The sequence below is a fragment of the Arabidopsis thaliana genome, chromosome 2, assembly GCF_000001735.4.
Source record: "Arabidopsis thaliana chromosome 2, partial sequence".
NCBI lineage: Eukaryota > Viridiplantae > Streptophyta > Magnoliopsida > Brassicales > Brassicaceae > Arabidopsis > Arabidopsis thaliana.
In genome coordinates this window covers 18775879-18799189 of record NC_003071.7, presented here as the reverse complement: position 1 = coordinate 18799189, position 23311 = coordinate 18775879, and the positions used below count along the sequence as shown (strand labels likewise).

Below are 23311 nucleotides of genomic sequence, written 5' to 3'. Positions count from 1 at the left end.
TGGGTCAGAAATCGGAATCCTCTTCATTGGTTCATATTTTACAAAATGTCGAGAAACAATCTGTTTTTATTTCTTAATTCTGGTTCTTCCACTTGAGTCAAGACCTCATTCAAACAAACATAAAGCATCATCCTTACAAGGTAAAATACTCTGGTCTAAATCCTCTAGTGTTTACCGTTAAATGGTTTTTTTTTTTTTCATTAAATGGTTCTTAGTAGTTTGTTCACCTGTTCTTCATCTTTTAGTCATCTTTTAGGGAGTTGAACATGAAATTCAATGTCTGTGTTGTAAATCCATTGTGTATGTATATGTATTGCTGGCTTAACTTCAATGATTAGGACAATAAACTGATTTTTAGCTATATTTGTTTCTTTCATAAACTGAGCATTTTAGTTAGATATATATATGTTCTGTCTAAAATGAATTTCATTTGCTGTGTTTTAAATCCATTTTTTGTGTATATGTATTGCTGGCTTAACTTCAACGACTAGGAAAATATTTTTAGCCATATTTGCTTCTATCATAAAACATTTTTAGTTATGTATCGGTTCTGTCTAAATGAAAACATAGAAAAAGGTTTTTATTTTATGAAAAAACAAAGATAGAATAGGTTGCCTATAAAATGCTTTTGATTTTTTTGTAAATAATATATGCATATACCAAAAATGATAAACGAAAAAAAAACGATTGTAATGGAATATTGATTTTCGTTAATTAATTTTGCAAGGGTTGATGAAGAAGGGAAAACAAAGCCTTTGGGACTCTATCCAGCGTGTTGCAATCAAGCTTTGCTAGCCTTTGTTGAATTTTACTAGATTGTGCATGTGGCAATCTAGTGATTTTGTATCTTTTTTCTTTCCTGATAAGATACATGGATGTGTATAAATGGGCGTATAGTGATGTGTAAGGTGCGTATAGATGAATGTATAGGCGTAGATGAATGTATAGATGCATGTATAGGCGTAGATGAATGTTTAGTGATGTGTAAGGTGTGCGCATAGATGAATGTATAGGCATAGATGTATGTATAGGCGTAGATGAATATGTAGGTGTAGATGGGCGTATTAGTAGAGTGTGTGAGCGTAGAACATTAGACAAACGAGGGACAAAAATGCGCAACGCGGGCCGTAGCCAAAGAAAAAACGCGAAGCTTAACAAAACACAAAAAAAAAACAGACGCCAAATCGCAAAGTCAAAGCGACATAGTCGAAACATGTAACAAATGGCAAAAACAAATAAAGCATAGTTGAAACTCTAACAAAGACAAGATTAATCCGTGTCGAAAGACAAAATTAATCTAAGTCGAAATTATCAAAAACACTTTAAAAATAAAAAACAACTGAAAAAGTTATTAAAGCGACTTCAAAATAACACTAAAATAATCGAAAGAGAAAATTAATAAGTCGAAATTATCAAAAACACTTTAAAAATAAAAAACAACTGAAAAAGTTATTAAAGCGACTTCAAAATAACACTAAAATAACATTAATATCCTTTAAAAACACCAACTTTCGAAATCTATTAGGTTACGGCTATAAGTCAGAATGTGCAATTGAATTACTTTCATGCAGACTTCGGCTACATTATCAAAAATCGAATAACTTTCGAGTCATGTTGAAAAATGTTTAGGATTTACGATGTGTCAATGAGAATTGGGAATTGGAAGTGTCAATGGGAATTCGAAAATTTAAACATGATCCAGAGTTCATGCAAAAATTTAAACCAGATCCAACAAAAAGTAGTAAACTGACTGATGATTTAGATTTAAATGTGACATTTTTCCCATACTCCTAACGATCGATAGCCAAAAACACAATTCCAACGTTCGCTAGTTGAAACGCCCAAAACTGAACGTCAAAATACAACTTGCTTACGTCATAATAACATTGAAGAAAAAATAAAACCAAAGGTGAAAAATAGAATGTCAGAATGTCACCTATCAAAATAACACGTTAAAATTTGCCTATGCACATAAGAAAAGCAATCGTTCGAAACACTGAAACTATGTAAATCAATCATACAACTGCCATGAAAGAGCGAAAAAAACAACCCAAATGTAGGACTCAAACTTTCCCAGCTTAACCTTGGCGATGAGACCCATCAAAGAACAGGAGTTAAAAGAGGTTTATTGGAGAAGAAAGCTTCAATATTCCCTACTACAACTTTCCCAAGTTCTTCAAGACCTTCCAATGTCATAAAAGCACTATGTGGAGAGAAAACAACATTATCCAATTCAAAAAGCTCCTTCGGAACATTAGGCTCATCTTCAAAAACATCCAAACCAGCACCACCAATCTCACCTTCTCTCAAACATCTCACCATTTCTTCCTCATCGATTATAGCCCCACGAGCCACGTTAACGATCACTCCTCGCTTTCCCAGAGCAGAAAGAACATCTTTATTAATCAAACGCAATGTCTTCTCATTCAATTCACAACAGATTATGAGTGCATCACTATTAGCTGCCATCTCCTCTATATCCATGTAATAGTGATATGGAACATCATATGGTTTTCTGTTTCTTGAGCTATATGAAATTTGGCAACCAAAGGCGTCGAGCCTTGTCGCTACTTTCGAGCCAATGCTTCCTAGTCCCACGATTCCGATTCGCTTTCTCCCCAACTGCAAATTAGAGGGAACCATTAACAATCATTTTTGTTGCTAATTTGATTTTTTCACAAGTTATGTTGCAAACCTTGGAACCGAGAGGATAATCGCCTTTGAGTGGCCAAAACCGTTGCTTAACGAACCGATTGGCGGCGGAGATGCGGCGGAAGACGTCGATGAGTAAACCGACGGCAGTATCTGCGACATCTTCCGAGAAGCTTGAGCCAGCGTTGGCGACGGAGATGCCTCGACGACGACACTCAACTAAGTCAACATGGTCAACGCCGGCGCTGGTAGTAACAACCAAGCGAAGATTAGGGAGGATGCGAATCAGATCGGCTGTGACCGGAGCAGCTACAGGGGCTATAATGGCGGAGATGGAGTCAGAGTGATAGGCCAAGAATTCAGGAAGAGGAAGCGGAGACTCGAAGGCTTTGAGGATCTCGAACTTGGTGGAGGCGACGAATCCGTCGCCTAACACAGCCATGGCGTCGGGACGTTTGACGATGAGGACACGTGGCAGTTTCTCGGTGGAAGAGCTCGTCGCCATCGTTGCGACTTGCGAGATTGATCTGTTTTGCATTATTATTAAAAAATTGTTTTCAAAATTATCTCACTTCTTTTTTCAAGTCACGCAAATAACACGACACGTTTAAGAAATCCACCCACATCACCATCATACAAAAATCTTCAAAACTAAGACCTTTCTTTTTGTTGGGTCACAAGCAAGATTTCAAATCACAACCAAAAAAGCAAAAAGAACAGAGCATGAATCTTCTACCCATAAATATATACAAGCCACACGAATCCGCCATTCAAATGTTTTAAAAGTTCAGTTGTGGCCTTGTCCATTATTATCTTCAGGAATATATGGTTCCAAAAGCTTGGCACATGGGTTAGGATCTTGATGCATAATCCTTGCAGCTCTTTCGAACTCCTCCCTCAACACTCTGATACTAAACTTGTCGACCACCCTACCCAGATCATGGCTCGTCTCAAACGGATCCTCTATGCATATCAAGTGCCTATCGTTCCCCACCCTTCTCGTCCAGTCCTTCTCTCGCTTCCTGCAACACACACATATTCATGTTTCATCTCTGAGATTGTTGCTTCACAGATGTTGCAGTAAGTATAATTGAGTTTCTAGTTTACCCAAGTATGGAACCGGTGCGGACGGATACAACATTATACGCATAGTCATGAGCGTAAGCCCAGTAGTTGAAGAATCCCCAGACCAGCTCAGCTATGGTCTCCCTGTTGTTTGATCCGAAGTTACGGAGTCTATCAACATTATCAAAGTATGTGCACCGGATATTATCTACCCGAACTGAGTAAGTCGGCTCCATTTCCTGCATCAAGTAATAACTTCAATAAATGAAGAGCATTCAGTAATCAGTACACTATTTTAGGAGGATATGATTATACACACCTGTAAGCAAGGAAGAATTGGCGGCCTACGCTGCTGCAAGAAATGGATACACATCAGAACGTACCTGCAAAAGTATCAAATATAAGTAATGATTGTAATTTGCAATCCAAAGTAACTTCATTTCAAAGTGTGGAGGAGAACTTACGCGTAGCTGGAAAGTGTTCCTTGATAAGTTTCATTAACCCTTCTTGACTTTGCCCAATGTTTCACAATGAAAGCCAACTGCCTTAAACGAACATCTATCTGAGCATAATCTCGCAAGAGCTTTGTGTTCACAACAGCCAATACATTGTTGATGCAGATATCACAAGATATCCCAGTAACCGGATCCATAAGTTTTACAATTGGAACCCTAGCTCGTGTTAGAGCCTACACAAAAAACAATGTTTCAGAAAATATAGGCACCAGATTCAAAGCAAGAAAAGCGTATCAAGTACCAAAGCAATGTGTTTCTATAAGTAAACTCATTTACTTTACCTGAACATTTTGGAGATTATCTGATTCCAAGATCTCTGCCAGCTTTAACAACATCTCAGATTTGTTGATATCATCACCTTCGATTGCAAGGCAAACGTCGATGTCGCTCTTCGGGAAACCAAAAGAGTTAGCACAGGACCCGTAAAGATACAACTTTGCATGAGGCCATTCTTTGGCAACTAGATTCTCTAGATGTGCCATTAGTTGTCTCTGCTTCTCCAGCTCCTCTTCTGCGGGAATCAGGGACTTGTAGATTGCAATGAATGTAGCATCATACCTGTGGATGTCATTTCGACATGCCATATACATTTTAACCATTCTTGCCTTTTGGCCAAGCAGCCGTTGACCCCGATTGTCCACTCTCGACTCCTGATAACAAAACCCTGATTTAAACAATCTTTCCAATCTAAAAAAACATCCTTTCTAGTTCAAGAATTGATTACACGAGCTAAACACCATCACTGAATGTTCCCAACAAGTCATTAGGTATATCCTATATCACAAGCTTACACAAAAACTGAAACGTACCTTCTCGCGAGAAGTCTTGCTATCCTTCTTCCCATCATTGGCATCCTTCTCACCAGTTTCATCTTCAAGCAATAAAGACTTAACAATATCTTCTCCAAAATCCTCAATCTCGTCAGAGTTTGCATTGCCTTCCCTCTTTGCCTTACTGAGCTGCCCCAATTCCTCTCTACGTTCACCTCCACGACGAGCTTCCTTGTTCAACATCGAAAAGGAATCCGCAGCATCAGCTGCTGATACAGAATGTAGACTTGCACCCTTAGGTGGTCCAGGATGATCTATTTGTTGACTAAGATTGAACTTGCTCTCGTTCTGGATAGACAATCCCCTTAATCTATTAGCCTCAGCAGAAAAATCAACACTTTGATTCCAAACTTTAGAATGCTCGCCCATTGCTTGATCATGATTCCTACCCATCCCTCTATCGTCATCCTTACTTCCTAAACTCATATCCCATCCTCTTTGGTTACTCGAAAATCCAGGAGGAGGAGGAGGAGGAGTAGACTTTAAACCCCTGCCGTTATTCCCAATATGACCCCAGTTTCCTCTTCCGCTGTGACCTCCCCTCTGTTCATGGAGATCATGATTCCGATGATGAGACAAGTTTGGATCCATGTTAGAATTCGAGAGAGTAGATTGGGGATGCCTCATGAGCTGTTCGTGTTGATTAGAATCATACTTCAAGTTCCCGTTATGTAACCCATTAAGGCTTTGAGTAGCATCTCCCGAGAAAGAACCAAAAACAAGCTTCCGAGTCTCTGATTGCGGCGGCGGTAGCTGCTGCTGCTGCTGTTGCTGTACCATGGACTGAATAGCAGGATTTGTAGTTCCAGGAAACCCTAATCTATAAGCATCTTCTGGAGATACTCTTTGATTACCGTCGAATTGGTTCGTCGTGAAAGGGCTAGGCGGAAATTGAGGAAACCCTAAGAAATTGGGGGAAAGATTATGAGGAGGTGAAAAGGCGAGTGGCCAAGAAGGAGGGTTATGATTACTGGGTCGATGACCGTTAGATTGCCAATTCGACGGAGGAAAAGGATTATTGACGGTAGGACCAATGGCTGCGATGGCTGGATCGAGAGCGAATGACTGATGATGCTGAGGACCTTGTGACGACGGCGAAGGACTTCCGTGCAAAATAGACAAGAGAAATTCACCGGCGTTTATCGATGATGGTGGAGCTGGAGGTTCAGCCCCACCGTCCGCCATGGAGGAGGAGAGAAAGTGAAGATGAAGTTTTTAGAGCGAAAGTGAAACAATTTTGCCAAGTCGAAGATCTTACAATGTTGAATGACCACCACCGAGAGATCTTTCTTTCTTCAAGGTTTAACCTTTAACGGATCTCGTGTGTGTCCTCTATTTTATTATTTAAAGGATACAGCCTCACACATGATATCCTGACCGTCCGATGTTATGACTTTTGTTTTTAAAGCTGATCACAAGTTGGACTTAAAATTCAACTACAGTAGGTTACTTAAGTATGATTGAGAATGAAATGGATTTCAATTAGTAAATTTGTGAAATTACGGAATTGTGGAATTGTAAAAATGAATACAATAAGAAGTAACAATGTTAACATTTTATCAAAAAACACAAAAGAAGTAACATTTGTGCTATGTAACAACGTTCAATGTAAAATGTCATATGTATACAAAATAGAAAATGAGAAAATTAACGGTTATAGAATGCTTAGATGAAAACTTGAAAAGAATAATCAACTTATAAAATCTCTAATCATATTAAGAAGAGCGACGGCTCGTCGTGGATCGACCAGCTCGATGCTATGGAAACCGGCGTCGTCAAACCTTGCTTCAACCCTAACTCCAGCTGCAACCAACAAATTCACGAAATCTTGTTGTCGATCCAACGACGTGTCTCCGCCGTAACCGATCACCAAACACCGTCCAAGCCGTCCAACTTTCTCCTTTTGCGGCAAGTAACCCAATGGATTACAGTACCTATGATCCCGATCAACACCTACCGGCAAAGATAGTTCCCACATGGCGTCAACCGCAGGAACCGGCATTACCGGGTCGGCGAAATTCTTAAGCTCCGATTTTGTCCTCGTTTTACCGCCAAAAAGCGGTTGGTAAAACACGCAACCGTCGATTTGTAACGGCGTTAAATCGTGGTCTAACGATCTCAGTGCCAATTGGAAAGCGATGTTAGCGCCGTTACTCGAACCGCATATGTAACACCGTGAGAAATCGGCGTAGTCCTTAAGCCACGGCTCGCCGTTGGTTGAGTCAACGACTTGTTGTTTGACCCAAAGCAGAGCATCTAATGCGTCGTCGTATTGAGCTGGGAGTCTATGCTCCGGAGGCAAACGATAGTGTACGGAGACAACAATCACTGTTAACTCACTGGCCATTTGAGAGCAACAACGGTCATTTGCGGCAGAATTGGCCGGGTAAAGGATCCAACCGGAGCCGTGGAGATGGATGATGATTGGGAGACGAGCCACGGCGTTATCATTGGATGGTAGATTAGTTGGTCGGAAAATACGTACGGACACGCCGGTTTCGTGGTTAATGGTTACGTCTTTGGAAGCGGCGAGCTTGCCGGGGCATGGATCCGGGTCGGGTTCAACCCTCGGCCAAACGAAATGGCGCGTGCAAGAGCCGTTGGGGTTGATTGTTATGTTGAGGTGTTTGTATGGATCAAATGCGGGAGGAGAGTCACGTGACATGGTTTTATGATTAATTGCGTGATTAAGAGGAAGTTAACTTTGACCTAAGAAGAAATGTTTAGGATTTTTTTCGTTTCTTTTCTTACTTTTTTGTTGTTGTTGTTGTGTGTAACTGTTTTACGTTTAATGGAGCTTAAGTTGTGATTAGGATGAATATACGGATTATTTGTGGTCATGATTTTACGCAGTTTAGCTATATTGATTATTGACCAAATTAAGAAATGTTTTTATATTTTGTCTAAATGAGGAATCATGTTCTACAAACTAAACTAGATGGAATTATTAGCATTTTATTGTTGTATATATACAAAAAGAATCTAACAATGTTCTTAATGAATTATTCAAAACAATTCTGTAAATAGCTAATCATAATATGATAATGATAGTATGTTCACCTATTAAAATCTATCTTTTTTTGTTGGTGGAATTCATAATTTAAAATGTTAATAAAACGTAGCTCACAGAACATCCAATTCTCTTTGGACATCGTTAAAATTAGTATTAGTAAATAGATTAAATTGCATCCACTATATTTATTGAAAGGGTATACATTTTTCCATTGCACCACACATATCATATGTGACTTAAAACAACAAAAATTGCGTAATAGTTGTAGGAATTTAATTATTAGCTAGATATATATATAGTTCGTAAAACATGATTAGATCAGACTACTACATGTTGGAGTTGGACGATGGGCCAGTTGATGAACAACTCTTCATAAAGGCCTCAACGGTTTCGTACAGGGCCTTAGCTTTGTTCCCATCAAACAACTCACAAGCATGAAACCCATCTTTATCAAACCTCGTCTCCACGTGAACTCCACGTCCCTTTAACATCTCCGCCACGTGTCTCTGACGATCCACTAAAGGATCCCCACCGTAACCGTTGATAAGAGTCGACGGAAAACGTCCCATCTTATCTTTTTCCTGAGGCCCACTGCTCTTAATTGGATTACTGTACACGTGGTCACGATCTACACCGTCCGGTAAACAAAGTGACCACAACAAGTGAGTAGCTGGTAACGGACAGATCTTATCGTCTTTAAGCCGTGACTCAGAATCCGACGGCTCAACGCCACCGAAGAAAGCTTGGTTCATTATCAGCCCTTGGATCTTAACAGGAGAAAGATCTGTGTCAACTACACGCAACGCCACGTTGTAGACAATATTTCCTCCAGAGCTTGAACCCATGACGTAGCATTTCGAGAAATCGACACCGTCTTTTAACCACGTGTCGCAATCACCACCGTTGATTGGCCCACGAGCTTGATCACGGAGCCATAAGATAGCTTCGACGGCGTCTTCGTACGCCGCCGGGAGACGGTGTTCGGGAGCTAGACGGTATTCGACGGAGAGGATTATAGTTTGAAGACGATCAGCCATTTTGGTGCAAGATTCATGGAAAGGAGCTGAAGCGGCGCTGTAGAGGATAAATCCACCGCCGTGAAAGTAAACGAGGATCGGAAGTTTGGATTCCGGCGGAATATTCCGTGGCTTGAAGATTCGGATGAAGGTATTGTTGGTTTGGTTTAATGGTATGTCTTTGGATTGCTCTGTTGGGGGCAGTTTGGGGAAATCACGGTGTCTGGTGAGAGATCCATCTGAGTTAAGTGTAATGTTGAGGAACTTGTATGGATCGCTTGAAGGTGGAGGAGCTTCCATGGATGCTTCAGAGAATTAGCTAGATATGTTTCTGAGGTGAAAATGTGTGATTATGAAGAAGAATTGGGAAAATAAGGATTTTAGAGGTTGAAAAGATCAACGTCTCATTAAAGTTTGGGACTTTTCATTCAAAGTTGCAGTTGGATTTGCCTAAAGAATCGTCTGACATTAGCAAATTTGTCTCCATTAATAGTGGTTTAGATTAGAGTTTATACAATTCAGTAACGTACTATCGACTATATTGACGTCAATTGAATAAGAGAACCTAATATAACGGCTAACAAAATTGTACCATAAAAATCGACCAAGAAGTTAATGTGCATTGACAAAGTAACGACACCGTTTTTCTTCTTTTCATCTTCACTTATCCAGTGTTTTTGTTCGGGCTAAAAGATCGGTTTAGAGTTTTGTTACTAGTGAACCTAAGCTAACTCATTAGGTCGGCCCATTACAAGCAGTTAACTCATCCGGCCGGCCCATCATAGGCAGTTGACCGTTTTGACATATCAAAGGTTTGATTGTTTGGTTAAAACTGTAATCGCTTTCAAGACGAGTGCATTTTGATGTTTTATCGAAACCATGGGAACATTTGCACAAGCATATTCTGTCTCCTAAAGTGATAACCTTTAGATGTGAAATACCAATTTGGTTAAGAGCACAAAGAGAAACAATACAAGAAAAAGGTAAATTTGCCCCATACCCATAATTGCATACAGCAGGAGACAGTGATGAGTGATGGCAAACATTTTTATATCTGGGCCCATATAGTTTTGTGCCTTGTGCATAGATTTCAGCAAAAGAAAAAGGCAATTAAACTATAATCATGATCATCTTCTTGATGTCAATTGGAACTTCTTTATTGTCTAAACTAATTTGTTAAGCAACTAAATATTCATAAATATTTGCAAAAAGCTAATCTTACGGAATCAAATAGTTCCTACAACTCGCAATTGGTTTAGCTTTGGACCGGAAAAATCCTACACTTGATGACTGAGCTCATAAGTCATAACCAAACCCGAATTTCACCGTGCTTTCTTCCTTGACTTAAACGGAAAACCCATAGGCGGCGAGGGTGAGAACTCAAACGGCAAATGCGGTGGCTCAGACACACCCGAAAGCATCTCAACAATCTCCTTCATCGTTGGTCTCTTAACCGGAGATCTTTGCAGACAAAGCAATGCAATAGTAATACAAAGAACCGCTTGCTCTTTCTCCAAAGAGTGTATAGATTTATCAACTAACTCCAACAATTTACCATTGCAAGCTAATTGCTTAGCCCATGAAATCAAGTTAGCCCTCTCAAACTCCGACATCGGCGAAGCAGTCACCTGCAATGGCCGTCTTCCTGAGACAAGAACCAAAAGCAGAACCCCAAAACTATAAACATCGCATTTCTCAGACAACACACCTCCTCCTCCACATTCTGGTGCAATGTAACACACCGTACCTCTCATACTCGGTGTGCTGCTGACTCCACCACTCTTCTGAACATTCACATCACACCACAAACCAGAATCTTGACTGTTTTTTTTACCCATGACTGACTTCAGCTCCCCACTTAACCCATCTACCCACCAATCTATACTATTCCTCTTCTTCCTCTTGGTAGGATTAAGATTGTGGTCATGAACAGAGGAAGCACCATCGTCTCTATGAAACCAAGAGTCAATGCTTGAGATTGAGCTTAACCCTCTTTTCTTCTTCTTCTTCTTTTTCCTCTTCTTTCTAGTCAGCTCTTCACAAAACTCTTCCTTCCACCACTCTCTAGGCTTTCTCTTCTTCTCTTTCTTCTTCTTCTTAGAGACTGATGATGACCCATCACCATTGTTGATCCATTCCTTATTGTTGCTAGGTCTCTCTTTCTTAATCTCACTCCCAATCCATTCCATCACGTAATCCTTCACACTCCCTGATTCAATCCCTCCTCTGCTTCCACCATTGTTGTCCTGTTTCCACCACCAATCTCTCTTCGATCCCACTTTAAGCTTGCTACTTTCCGGTGACAATCCAGTATCCGTCAAAACGCTAATCGCACAAGTCTCCGGTGACGGTATCGATGCCATCGCCGGAGATGCTGCTCCCACCTCCACCGTCAAAATGCTCACTGCACAATTCTCTGGCGAAAGTCCAGATTTTTCACCCGGAGAGGCCACCGTCTCTGTCAAGACACTAATCCCACAAGTCTCCGGCGAGAGATTGACAACATTATTACCTTCTTCAAACACAGTAATCACGCTTTCAGTCTCCTCAAGAATCGACCCATTATCTTCAACAACATCCTTGCTCTTATCTTCTTCCTCAATCAGAATCCTAGTATCGAAATCCTCCGACTTTACTCTCGCGAGACCGAAATCTCCGATTTTGGCTTTGAAATCAGAATCGAGAAGGATGTTACTAGGTTTAATATCTCCATGGATTATAATTGGATCACAACAATGGTGAAGAAACTCGATGCCTTTTGCTATATCCGTGGCAATCTCAAACCTTTTGTTCCAATCCATAAGCTCCACACATTTGCGATCCAAAAGCGCGTCTTGTAAACTACGATTAGCCATAAGTTCGTAGACGAGGATAAGCTTCCGACCACGACGATCGGAGGAGAATCCAAGGAGAGAGACGACATGAGGAGAGCCAATTAAGTGAGAAGAGAGAGAAAGCTCGTTGTGAAACTCACGTTCGCCTTGTAAAGAACCAGCGGAGGTATCCATGACTTTGACGGCGAGTGAATCGCCGCCACTCGGGAAATCAGCTTTGTAAACAGAGCCGAATCCGCCGTGACCGAGGTGAGTCGACTCGGAGAAAGAGTTTGTAGCGCGGCGGAGCTGAGAGTAAGAGAAGCGTCGACATTGGTAGTGTTGAGGAGACTTGGAGTTGGAGATAAGATCTGAAGGAGCCGTACGGTTTCGGTAGAGTCTTCGGTAAATAAGTAAAGTGACGAGGATGAGTAAAACTCCGGTTAAAGTCAGAGAACCGGCTATGATAAGTGGAAGAGTCTGGAAACGATGATGGCCGTCACTAACCGTAGGCGTCGGTTGCAGCGGCGGAATATCTGGCGGAGAGAGGCGAGATGGCATTTTAGTAAATATAGGAAGTTACAGAAGTGTCATTTAATCCGGAGTTTCCATTGAAGAAGAAGATGGTGAGATGTTAAAAGATTTTCTTCAGCTACTTGGAACACTCGCGTAGTAAAAATAAAGAGATATACTTGTGTGACAGGCGAGCGATAATGGTAATGGTGACGTGTCGGAGAATAAATGGGGGATGGTGACTGTGATTTGTGACAGTCATGTGAGCGGATATTATTGCTCACGTCGTTTAGCGGAAGACCGGTGAGGGATAGATTTGAGTCACCGAGTCGTGAGATTTTAATGAGGGAGCGTGATTTGCACGCGGCGCGTTGAGGTGAGATTCACGAGGGTTTTGTTTTGAAACCTTCTTCTCCTTCTGAAGAGGTCCACGGTGGGACCTACGAAATTTAACTGGGGAAGTGATGGTGAAGTCAACCTCACTCGCCTTTTAAGAAGCGCGTGGATGCATGTGTGGTTCGAGCTTAACCAATTTCTTGGCTAGACCATCGGTTAAACAGCAATTAGTCGTCTGATTAATTTGGATTTGTTCGATCGACTAGCCATGTGCATAACTGGTCGGCAATGTTATATTAGATGTTCAATCTTGTTATAACATTAGTAGTAATTAGTAAAATGGTGTATTGATTGTCTAGGTTCTAATTATATCGTTTAAGATGGTTGATAATTTAGTTAGGCGCACAATTTTAATATCAAACTTAATCATTTTTTAGCTTCTTAAAAAGAAGCAAAAAGCGTACAGCTATTTTTGTAAAATCATATGTATAATTTGTAAAATACAATGTTTGTGTTAAACACAAAAAGATTTGTTTTTGTTGTAATAATCAAACGTGTTAGTAACGTCAGCGAAAAGGAGGCATTTTTCAGGTCGCTTTTTCGGGTGATGGGATTTTGACCTTTTCAATTTTGCCCTTAATCGCTTTGGTCTGACTCTTATTGTGGTTTTTGTTTGGTTTGTTTTGGTTTTACTTTTACCCAATTTTTAGACGCACGAGTAACGTATACTTGCAAAACAAAAGAGTGAGATCACGTCACTAACGTTCAAAATCATTTCACTCGCTGGCACCATCTCTTATTTATTTTAATTTATTCGAGGGAGAAAAAAAATGGTTCAAAGCTAATGACCTAATGTTATCATTATCATTAGAGAACTATCCAAGTGAGAAACATTCGTGAATCCACTTGATGTTAGTGGGTGATTTGTTAGTTTTAATAGAACAACAAGGTTTGTTTACTTTTTATTTTTGGCTAATAAAGAAGTGGTTAGTTGCACTTAGGGGTTTGACTTTGGTAACATCGTTGGAATCTTGATAAGGGAATCTATGGAAAAATATATAAACAAAGAAGTAAAGCGTCAAACACAAAGCCTTTTGCAGGTTTAAAGCAGATTCAGATGTACTTTTAATGTATTTTTTCCAAAAATAAAATGGAGATTGGAGAAGAAGAAGAAGAAGAAGAAGCGACGACTACTACTCAAATTGCTCATGTGACTTCCACTACTTAACCTCCTTTAGAAAACTACAAAAAATAGTTATCATTAAATAATACTGTTTGCTAGCCGGAACGTTATAGCCAACACTTGTCGGGACCCGTGACCGTGGTCCCTAACTTTCCACTACCGTTACATGAATAAAAGTTCTTTATGTTTCATAGTTTTTATACCTAGGAGATTTTATTAGTGTTCCATGACCATCCAAGATGTAGTAACAGTTGATAGTAAGAAGATAAAATTTGAGTGTTGTCACTCGTTAATTAGCAAATATCAAGAGATGCACATTAAAGGAGCAAACCAGGTCGAGCAACTTAACCTAACATCAGAACAAATACAGCTAACAGTAGATAAAGAGAGTAACGTACACCTAAACACATGGTTAAGCTGCCTAATAGTATAATTAATGAAATTAATGTGAGGTTTAACAGATGAACAGTAATGGCTACATACAAGTTTGGCAGGCGGTTGTCTTGATCTCCCATGTGTCATTATAGTTTTAGAATCATATATTTTTTCTTGCATGTTTTGAATCCAATTAATGACACTAATACAACTCACTATTTTACATATTATGTTCTCATTGTTTATATAATTAGTCTGTACCAAAAAGAAATCCCATGTTTGTAAGAAATTTAGGCAAGTATGTAAGGTTCAAACTTTCCATAAGTGGGCATGACAAAAACAAATTTTTAGAAACTCAGATAGTTTGTAGGTGTTATAAGCAGCAATAAACATATACATTATGCAACCGATTGACAGTTTTTGAGAACTTGTTTCTCCATTTTAGATAATATCTTTAAACTTGTGAATAAATTCATTAGAAAAAAAACTTAAATTCATGGATATAAAATGCATGATTGAGTTATATTTTCTAGGCACTCTCCAATTTCATTAAACAAGGAGAGTAGAACCTAAAGAAAAAAGTGGTCGTCCAATGGACCTCTCACTAATTCAAGGCATGTCTCTGCCTCTCTATTTTCTCTTAACATTATTCTTTTTCTTCTTTGCTACCGCAAAAACGCGGAGAAGCTCTAGCACCGGCACGCTTCCACCGGGTCCTCCGATACTGCCATTGGTCGGAAACATATTCCAACTCGGATTCAATCCTCACCGTTCACTTGCTGCCTTTTCGAAAACGTACGGACCTATAATGAGTTTGAAGCTTGGAAGGTTAACCGCAGTGGTTATATCTTCACCAGAAGCAGCTAAAGAGGCACTTAGAACACACGACCATGTCATGTCCGCTCGAACCTTTAACGACGCTCTTCGAGCCTTTGATCACCATAAACATTCTATTGTCTGGATTCCCCCCTCTGCTCGTTGGAGGTACTAACTCTATCTAAGATCAACATTTCATTTCTTTTTAACTCTCTTTGTGTTGATATCATCCGTGTACTAAACTTCAATTTAAAACTTTAAATCTATACACACGTGAAGTGATTAGCTACGTACAACTCCATTAAAGTTCTGTATGTATGCATTGTCAGGTTTCTGAAGAAAACAATAACAAAATATTTGTTATCACCGCAAAACTTAGATGCTATTCAATCTTTAAGAATGAGAAAGGTGGAGGAACTAGTGAGTTTAGTAAATGAATTTCGCGAGAGAGGAGAAGCTATTGACCTGGCTCGTGCTTCCTTCGTCACATCTTTCAATATCATCTCAAATGCTCTGTTTTCAGTAGATTTAGCGACGTATGACTCTAACTCCTCGTCTTACGAATTTCACAACACAGTGGTTCACCTGACGGATATCGCCGGTATACCCAACGTAGGAGACTATTTCCAGTATATGAGGTTTCTTGATTTGCAAGGTACCCGGAAAAAAGCGGTGCTCTGCATAGAGAAATTGTTTAGGGTTTTTCAAGAATTCATTGATGCTCGATTAGCCAAAAGATTTTCTCGGACAGAGAAAGAGCCTAAAGAGGCTTCAAGCATCGATATGCTAGACTCCCTTCTGGATCTCACACAGCAAAACGAAGCAGAATTAACAATGAATGATCTCAAACACTTGCTTCTCGTAAGTCTTTCACACACACCAATGGTAAGATTAAGATATTGTTTGGATGCAAATATCATCAGTTTACCTATTTTGTGACAGGATGTGTTTGTTGCGGGCACAGACACAAACTCTAGTACAATGGAATGGGCAATGACGGAGTTATTCCGTAGCACGGAGAAGATGGTCAAAGCACAGAGTGAGATACGGCAAGTGATTGGTCAAAACGGTTTCGTTCAAGAATCTGATATCCCGAGTCTGCCTTACTTACAAGCAATTGTGAAAGAGACTCTTCGTTTGCATCCTGCAGCTCCTTTGATCCCTAGAAAATCAGAATCCGATGTTCAGATTATGGGTTTCCTTGTTCCTAAAAACACCCAGGTTTTTCTCATACTTATCTTTATTACACCAACATTCATTACTTGAGATATTACACCAATAAAAAAGTTTGGTTTGGTTAAAATCTTCCACCTCTGTTTCTCGAGATTAGGTTGTTGTGAACGTATGGGCGATAGGACGAGACGCGAGCGTGTGGGAAAATCCAATGAAGTTCGAGCCAGAGAGGTTCTTGTTACGAGAAACCGATGTAAAAGGCAGAGATTTCGAGTTGATACCGTTTGGATCAGGAAGAAGGATGTGTCCGGGAATCTCGATGGCTCTTAAGACAATGCATATGGTGCTTGCCTCTCTTCTCTATTCCTTTGACTGGAAGCTTCAAAACGGTGTCGTCCCCGGAAACATTGACATGAGCGAGACTTTCGGTCTTACCTTACACAAGGCCAAATCTCTTTGTGCCGTACCCGTCAAGAAACCTACAATATCGTCTTCTTATTAATAATCGTATCAATATAAAGTTCGTGTACGGATCAATATTAATAATTGAAGAGAATGAAATTATAAAAGATACTGCTTTTTATGTTTCAAGTAAAAATGTTAATATTAGAAAGTCAAGAAAGAGGAAACACAATGCAATTTGATAAGGTGTTTTATCGTCTCCGGGATTGAATTGCGTAGGTCAAAAAAAGACATTTGCCATTTGATATCGACATATAATCACTCATTCACGGATACGTATCTCTTGTGAATGGTCGTCGGTCAATTACAACTTTACTGCTCGGCTTTAACTGACAAGTGGCGCCTCCTGGTTTCATTCAGACCCTACCGGTAGGATGTAATTTGGACCATAAGTAAGAAATATTTGTGAAATATTTACTACACGAATATCTTTACGTATTTAAGTTGGCTTTTGAAGCTTTGATAATTCACTCATTTGAAAGAAAATATCACTTGAGAAAAAATTATGGATATCATCTTTGAACAAGCTTTGTTCCCTCTATTTTGCTTTGTCTTATCATTTTTCATAATCTTCTTCACTACAACAAGACCCCGGAGCTCTCGCAAGGTCGTTCCATCTCCGCCGGGACCTCCGCGACTGCCCATCATCGGAAACATTCACCTTGTCGGTAGAAACCCACACCATTCATTCGCTGACCTCTCAAAAACATATGGACCAATCATGAGCCTTAAATTTGGAAGTTTAAACACAGTGGTCGTAACTTCACCTGAGGCTGCAAGAGAGGTTCTAAGAACATACGACCAAATCCTCTCTAGCCGTACCCCCACTAACTCGATACGGTCCATTAATCACGACAAGGTTTCCGTTGTCTGGCTTCCACCATCGTCGTCTCGTTGGAGGTATAATTAATATCGGTTTTTAGTTTTATATGGTTTCAGTTTTCTTAAGTGTTCTGATTGGTAATCCGAAGGATTATTTTATATATTAAGGAAACGGTGTCAACATGATTCGGTGATTTAAGCCTAATAATTCTGAGGAATTTCTATAAGTATGTGTAGGATCTTGCGATTTAGTAAATTTCATGACCAAAATAAGAAAAATTAAATATTATTCCGCTTTTTCTTGGTTGAACATGTTGGTTCTTAGTCAAATTAAATCCCGTGATTCCAATATTCGACATGTTAGTTTGTTCATATTAATTAGGCTTGTTGAGTAATGGTTTGTGTTTTGTTTTATTTAGACTTTTGAGAAAACTGTCGGCGACTCAGCTCTTCTCGCCTCAGCGTATCGAAGCCACGAAAACGTTGAGGGAGAACAAGGTGAAGGAACTCGTGAGCTTCATGAGTGAAAGCAGCGAGAGAGAAGAAGCTGTTGATATATCTCGTGCTACCTTCATCACTGCTCTTAATATCATATCAAACATTCTGTTTTCTGTCGATCTCGGTAACTACGACTCGAATAAATCCGGTGTGTTTCAAGACACGGTGATTGGTGTCATGGAAGCTGTCGGGAATCCAGACGCTGCTAACTTCTTTCCATTTCTGGGGTTCCTTGATCTGCAAGGTAATAGAAAGACTCTGAAGGCTTGTTCCGAGAGATTGTTTAAGGTTTTCCGTGGGTTCATTGATGCTAAATTAGCGGAAAAATCATTGCGGGATACTAACTCTAAAGATGTCCGGGAGAGAGATTTTGTGGATGTGCTTCTCGATCTTACCGAAGGAGATGAAGCAGAGCTCAACACTAACGATATTGTACACCTTCTCTTGGTAAGTCTACTTACTATATATTTTGTAGGATATTAGAATCTTATGAATTAACTTTTAAAATAAATCAAATATCATCAAGACTTTAAAAGATACGTATATATATATCAGGACCTGTTTGGAGCGGGCACAGACACAAACTCTAGTACCGTGGAATGGGCAATGGCAGAGTTACTTCGAAACCCTGAAACAATGGTGAAAGCTCAGGCTGAGATCGACTGTGTGATTGGTCAGAAAGGTGTTGTTGAAGAGTCTGATATCTCGGCACTTCCCTATCTACAAGCAGTGGTGAAGGAAACTTTCCGGTTACATCCGGCTGCTCCGCTACTAGTCCCCCGAAAAGCTGAATCAGATGTGGAGGTTCTTGGGTTCATGGTGCCTAAAGACACTCAGGTATTTGTGAACGTGTGGGCCATAGGAAGAGACCCGAACGTGTGGGAGAATTCGTCCCGGTTTAAGCCAGAGAGGTTTTTAGGGAAAGATATCGACCTGAGAGGTAGAGATTATGAGCTTACACCATTCGGAGCCGGACGTAGAATATGCCCGGGATTGCCTTTGGCTGTGAAAACAGTGCCTCTTATGCTTGCTTCTCTTCTTTATTCATTTGACTGGAAGCTTCCAAACGGTGTCGGTTCAGAGGATTTGGACATGGACGAGACTTTCGGTCTCACATTGCACAAGACCAACCCGTTACATGCCGTACCCGTCAAGAAACGTGGCCGTAATTAGCCATTTAGTATAAGTTTTCTTTAAAGTACAAATATGCTTTTCTTATCGGTTGACATAAGATGCAATTTCATGCTCTGATTTTACGATTCTATTCTTCAGATTCTATAGTTCGTTTACCTATATTCTCTCTTCGATTTCATCTTCGAATTTCATGAGTTGTTGATCCATCTTTGGCTCCAAATTGTTCGACGTTTTGATTTGTTGCTTTGTCGTTGCTCTTCGACAAATTGAGCGATGGAAGTTAATGTTGACTCTTCTTCGACCAAGATGTATCCTGAGAACGACGACGGAGATGGCTAGAGAGAGAGAGAGTGACAGAATAAAAAATATCGATTAGGTTAGAGACGAACTACATGTTGCCGGAATTTCAGGCCTCGGAGTCATGATGTTGGAGCTTCTCTCCGATAAGGACCAGCAATCAATTGGCGATAGAGAGAGAGAGAGAGAGAGATTGAGGAGGTGGCTTTTGCGTTTCCGGTGAAGAGTGTGGCTTTTGCATTTACAGAGAGGTGGCGCCTGGCGGCGTTGGATTGATGACATCATCAAAGCCCTTTTGCACAACAAAGCCCAACAAAAGGAACAGAATTTTCAGCCCATACGAACTGTTAATCCTATCCCATTTTATTTTATTTTCATTCAAAAAATTTTAGCAGATTTTCAAATATTATACTTAAAATCAAATTTGGGTTTTGAAGTTTTTTTTTTTTTTAATATTACGGATTTTAAGAAACTTGATTTTTGCAATATGATATGAAATTAACCGGATTTTGTATCTGCATTAGTCGTTAGAAATTTCAAATATTCAATTTGTTTTTATATCGTTATGTAGATTTTAGTATTCAAGTTTTTAATTCAAAATTTTAAAATAGGTTTTTTAATTTTGATATTTCCATGGCATTTACTAAATAAAATTCATTTTATTATTTTAAAAAATCAAATTATTTGCTACGCTGGGTTTTGAGAAATTTTGGTTTTGTTAATTAGAAAAGAGTCCAAACCAAATATAAAAGCCATTTAATATAAGTTTTTTTTTTTTAAAGTACAAATATCAAGAGATGCACATGAAAGGAGCAAACCAGGTCGAGCAACTTAACCTAACATCAGAACAAATACAGCTAAACAGTAAATAAAGAGAGTAACGTACACCTATACACATGGTTAAGCTGCCTAATAGTATAATTAATGAAATTAATGTGAGGTTTAACAGATGAACAGTAATGTGGTTTTGTTAATTAGAAAAGAGTCCAAACCAAATAGTATAAAATAATTAGTTGGTTAGATTTTGCTATTTTGTTGTATATAAAAAAATATCTTCATATTTGTTTGATTTCTTCTGCCAAAACTAAAGTAGCGCCACTGGTAGGAATTTCGGAACCGATCACTGACATTATTTATTGTATATGCCGGGGGAGTCGACAAACAAAGTAAATGGACCAAATTTGTGGCTACTACTCTCCTCAATTATAAAAATGAAATATTTATATATCTTCCCTGAACCAGGAAGATATTTTGTTTGTCTTCTACAAATATTATATATATGTAATTTCTTTGGATAATTTTCTACCGCTTAAGAAGCACAGATGGACATAATCTCAGGGCAAGCTCTGTTACTCCTCTTTTGCTTTATCTTATCATGTTTTCTTATCTTCACCACCACAAGATCTGGACGAATCTCCCGCGGGGCCACCGCGCTGCCTCCAGGACCTCCACGGTTACCGATCATCGGAAATATTCACCTCGTCGGAAAACATCCACATCGCTCATTCGCCGAGCTCTCAAAAACTTATGGACCAGTCATGAGTCTTAAGCTTGGAAGTTTAAATACAGTGGTTATAGCTTCACCAGAAGCTGCGAGAGAGGTTTTACGAACACATGACCAGATTTTGTCTGCCCGTAGTCCCACTAACGCGGTACGGTCCATCAATCACCAAGACGCTTCCCTTGTCTGGCTTCCTTCGTCGTCCGCTCGTTGGAGGTATAACTTCAATATCGACTTTCTATTTTCCTAGGATTTTGTTTCTTACGAGATTTGCTACAAGAGCGTTTTTCTTTTTGTTAAAAGGCAATAAAGACCCTAAAACAGTAATGTTCTTGATGGATCGTTGTTATGCTCTGTTTTAGGCTGTTGAGAAGGCTGTCGGTGACTCAGCTCTTGTCACCACAGCGTATCGAAGCCACGAAAGCCTTGAGGATGAACAAGGTGAAGGAACTTGTGAGCTTCATAAGTGAAAGCAGCGATAGGGAAGAATCTGTTGATATTTCTCGTGTAGCCTTCATCACAACTCTTAATATCATATCGAACATTCTGTTTTCCGTCGATCTCGGTAGCTACAACGCGAAAGCTTCTATTAATGGGGTTCAAGACACGGTGATTAGTGTTATGGATGCTGCCGGGACTCCAGACGCTGCTAATTACTTTCCATTTCTGAGGTTTCTTGATCTGCAAGGTAATGTGAAGACTTTTAAGGTTTGCACGGAGAGGCTGGTAAGGGTTTTCCGTGGGTTCATTGATGCTAAGATTGCGGAAAAATCATCGCAGAATAACCCTAAAGATGTTTCAAAAAACGATTTCGTTGACAACCTTCTCGATTACAAAGGAGATGAATCAGAACTCTCCATTAGCGATATTGAACACCTTCTCTTGGTAAGTCTGACCTTACTGCAGATAATCATGATTTATAAGATAATGGAATAATCAATTTTGTGGATGAAAATCTTTAAATTTATTAGTATTCCAACAAATGTTAGATGAGTGAAAACATGTTTCGATCATAGAAAGACATTTTTAAAACTTTAATATCACATCATTTTTATACAACAGGATCATGTTGTACTCGAATGTTATGAGTTGAAATCGCATGAATATTTATATACGGAACCGAAATGTCGAGCTGCTCACTGACATGTGATTTATATGTGTCAGGATATGTTTACAGCAGGCACGGATACAAGCTCTAGTACCCTGGAGTGGGCAATGACAGAGTTACTTAAAAACCCTAAAACGATGGCGAAAGCTCAGGCCGAGATCGATTGTGTGATAGGTCAAAACGGTATCGTTGAAGAGTCAGATATCTCCAAACTGCCGTATTTACAAGCAGTCGTGAAGGAAACTTTCCGGTTACATACGCCTGTTCCGCTTCTTATCCCGCGAAAAGCCGAATCCGATGCGGAGATTCTTGGTTTCATGGTGCTTAAAGATACTCAGGTTCTAGTGAACGTCTGGGCCATAGGACGAGACCCGAGCGTGTGGGATAATCCGTCCCAGTTTGAGCCAGAGAGGTTTTTGGGGAAAGATATGGACGTGAGAGGTAGAGATTATGAGCTTACACCATTCGGAGCCGGACGTAGAATTTGCCCGGGAATGCCTTTGGCTATGAAAACAGTGTCTCTTATGCTTGCTTCTCTTCTTTATTCCTTTGACTGGAAGCTTCCGAAGGGTGTCCTTTCGGAGGATTTGGACATGGACGAGACCTTTGGTCTAACTTTGCATAAGACCAACCCGTTACATGCCGTACCCGTCAAGAAACGCGCCAATATTAATTAGTCGTGGTTTTATAATTAAAAATAAACAGAGAAATAATCTCCAAAGCTTTGTTTATTACCAAAAACTATCTGTTTTCGGTTCTAGAGTTTGTTTGTTTCTCTCTCTTGAGGTGGCTAGAGCTTGAAGAAGTCAAAAGTATCCATATTGATGCCTAGCTTCGGTCCTCGGTTTAGGCTAGGAAGGAAACGAAGAAGTTTCTGCAAACCGATGCAGATCATCAATGGAATAATGAAATGTTAATTTTATCATTTACTCATATAGGTTTCCGCCTCATTATCATTTACTTGATGTTTCTCCTAAATCTTGTCATTTAATTGACTAAGGAAATAACGAAGAAATTATCATTTACTTATTTATATATGTTCATTGGATACAATTATATATATATACGCACTTAAAATAATTGTTTAGTGTATACAACAAATGAGAGTTGCAAATGTTTACACCTTCAAAACACAAACTCAAATTGTTTCCATTTCTTAATCGTTTGGCTCATCTCACTCAGCATAGCG

General features: G+C 39.6%; 8 protein-coding genes and 1 non-coding gene across 15 annotated transcripts; 4 read left to right on the top strand and 5 right to left on the bottom strand.

Annotated features, from left to right (window-relative positions):
• Nucleotides 1-21: 21 nt before the first annotated feature.
• Nucleotides 22-1364, top strand: AT2G00930. 2 transcript variants are annotated; one of them, NR_143703.1, is made up of 2 exons: nucleotides 22-140; nucleotides 728-1364. It is a non-coding gene; the product is annotated as an uncharacterized misc_RNA (transcript). The 2 variants fall into 2 exon arrangements; NR_143704.1 differs by having other exon boundaries at nucleotides 22-1364.
• Nucleotides 1365-1926: 562 nt separating this feature from the next.
• On the bottom strand, nucleotides 1927-3264 carry AT2G45630 (D-isomer specific 2-hydroxyacid dehydrogenase family protein). Of its 2 annotated transcripts, NM_201964.2 has the most exons (2): nucleotides 2696-3202; nucleotides 1927-2622 (listed from the first exon to the last, which is right to left on the bottom strand). In NM_201964.2, the coding sequence occupies exons 1-2, from the start codon at nucleotides 3188-3190 to the stop codon at nucleotides 2101-2103; spliced, it is 1017 nt and encodes a 338-aa protein (NP_973693.1). In that variant the 5' UTR covers nucleotides 3191-3202; the 3' UTR covers nucleotides 1927-2100. The 2 variants fall into 2 exon arrangements, with proteins under 2 accessions (NP_973693.1, NP_566049.1); NM_130125.1 differs by having other exon boundaries at nucleotides 2179-3264.
• A 21-nt stretch (nucleotides 3265-3285) lies between these two features.
• Nucleotides 3286-6326, bottom strand: AT2G45620 (Nucleotidyltransferase family protein). The gene is made up of 6 exons (NM_130124.1): nucleotides 5042-6326; nucleotides 4514-4882; nucleotides 4182-4405; nucleotides 4037-4100; nucleotides 3760-3956; nucleotides 3286-3674 (listed from the first exon to the last, which is right to left on the bottom strand). The coding sequence occupies exons 1-6, from the start codon at nucleotides 6245-6247 to the stop codon at nucleotides 3440-3442; spliced, it is 2295 nt and encodes a 764-aa protein (NP_566048.1). The 5' UTR covers nucleotides 6248-6326; the 3' UTR covers nucleotides 3286-3439.
• A 277-nt stretch (nucleotides 6327-6603) lies between these two features.
• On the bottom strand, nucleotides 6604-7901 carry AT2G45610 (alpha/beta-Hydrolases superfamily protein). The gene has a single exon (NM_130123.2). The coding sequence runs from the start codon at nucleotides 7725-7727 to the stop codon at nucleotides 6753-6755; it is 975 nt and encodes a 324-aa protein (NP_182085.1). The 5' UTR covers nucleotides 7728-7901; the 3' UTR covers nucleotides 6604-6752.
• Nucleotides 7902-8174: 273 nt separating this feature from the next.
• Nucleotides 8175-9701, bottom strand: AT2G45600 (alpha/beta-Hydrolases superfamily protein). Its single transcript, NM_130122.3, has one exon. It carries the CDS (start codon nucleotides 9389-9391, stop codon nucleotides 8402-8404), a length of 990 nt encoding a protein of 329 aa, NP_566047.1. The 5' UTR covers nucleotides 9392-9701; the 3' UTR covers nucleotides 8175-8401.
• A 375-nt stretch (nucleotides 9702-10076) lies between these two features.
• Nucleotides 10077-13200, bottom strand: AT2G45590 (Protein kinase superfamily protein). Its single transcript, NM_130121.4, has one exon. It carries the CDS (start codon nucleotides 12463-12465, stop codon nucleotides 10414-10416), a length of 2052 nt encoding a protein of 683 aa, NP_182083.1. The 5' UTR covers nucleotides 12466-13200; the 3' UTR covers nucleotides 10077-10413.
• Nucleotides 13201-14659: 1459 nt separating this feature from the next.
• On the top strand, nucleotides 14660-16959 carry CYP76C3 (cytochrome P450, family 76, subfamily C, polypeptide 3). 3 transcript variants are annotated; one of them, NM_130120.4, is made up of 4 exons: nucleotides 14660-15295; nucleotides 15457-15988; nucleotides 16070-16348; nucleotides 16458-16959. In NM_130120.4, the coding sequence occupies exons 1-4, from the start codon at nucleotides 14904-14906 to the stop codon at nucleotides 16800-16802; spliced, it is 1548 nt and encodes a 515-aa protein (NP_182082.2). In that variant the 5' UTR covers nucleotides 14660-14903; the 3' UTR covers nucleotides 16803-16959. The 3 variants fall into 3 exon arrangements, with proteins under 3 accessions (NP_182082.2, NP_001323696.1, NP_001323695.1); NM_001337145.1 differs by having other exon boundaries at nucleotides 14843-15295; nucleotides 16453-16865; NM_001337144.1 differs by having other exon boundaries at nucleotides 14821-15988; nucleotides 16458-16877.
• Nucleotides 16960-17216: 257 nt separating this feature from the next.
• On the top strand, nucleotides 17217-19869 carry CYP76C2 (cytochrome P450, family 76, subfamily C, polypeptide 2). Its single transcript, NM_130119.4, has 3 exons — nucleotides 17217-17662; nucleotides 18004-18529; nucleotides 18638-19869. Exons 1-3 carry the CDS (start codon nucleotides 17268-17270, stop codon nucleotides 19253-19255), a joined length of 1539 nt encoding a protein of 512 aa, NP_182081.1. The 5' UTR covers nucleotides 17217-17267; the 3' UTR covers nucleotides 19256-19869.
• Nucleotides 19870-20513: 644 nt separating this feature from the next.
• On the top strand, nucleotides 20514-23175 carry CYP76C1 (cytochrome P450, family 76, subfamily C, polypeptide 1). Of its 3 annotated transcripts, NM_001337143.1 has the most exons (4): nucleotides 20816-21230; nucleotides 21377-21702; nucleotides 21795-21899; nucleotides 22179-23130. In NM_001337143.1, the coding sequence occupies exons 1-3, from the start codon at nucleotides 20836-20838 to the stop codon at nucleotides 21797-21799; spliced, it is 726 nt and encodes a 241-aa protein (NP_001325389.1). In that variant the 5' UTR covers nucleotides 20816-20835; the 3' UTR covers nucleotides 21800-21899; nucleotides 22179-23130. The 3 variants fall into 3 exon arrangements, with proteins under 3 accessions (NP_850439.1, NP_001325389.1, NP_850440.1); NM_180108.2 differs by having other exon boundaries at nucleotides 20514-21230; nucleotides 21377-21899; nucleotides 22179-23175; NM_180109.3 differs by having other exon boundaries at nucleotides 21377-22200.
• Nucleotides 23176-23311: the final 136 nt, after the last annotated feature.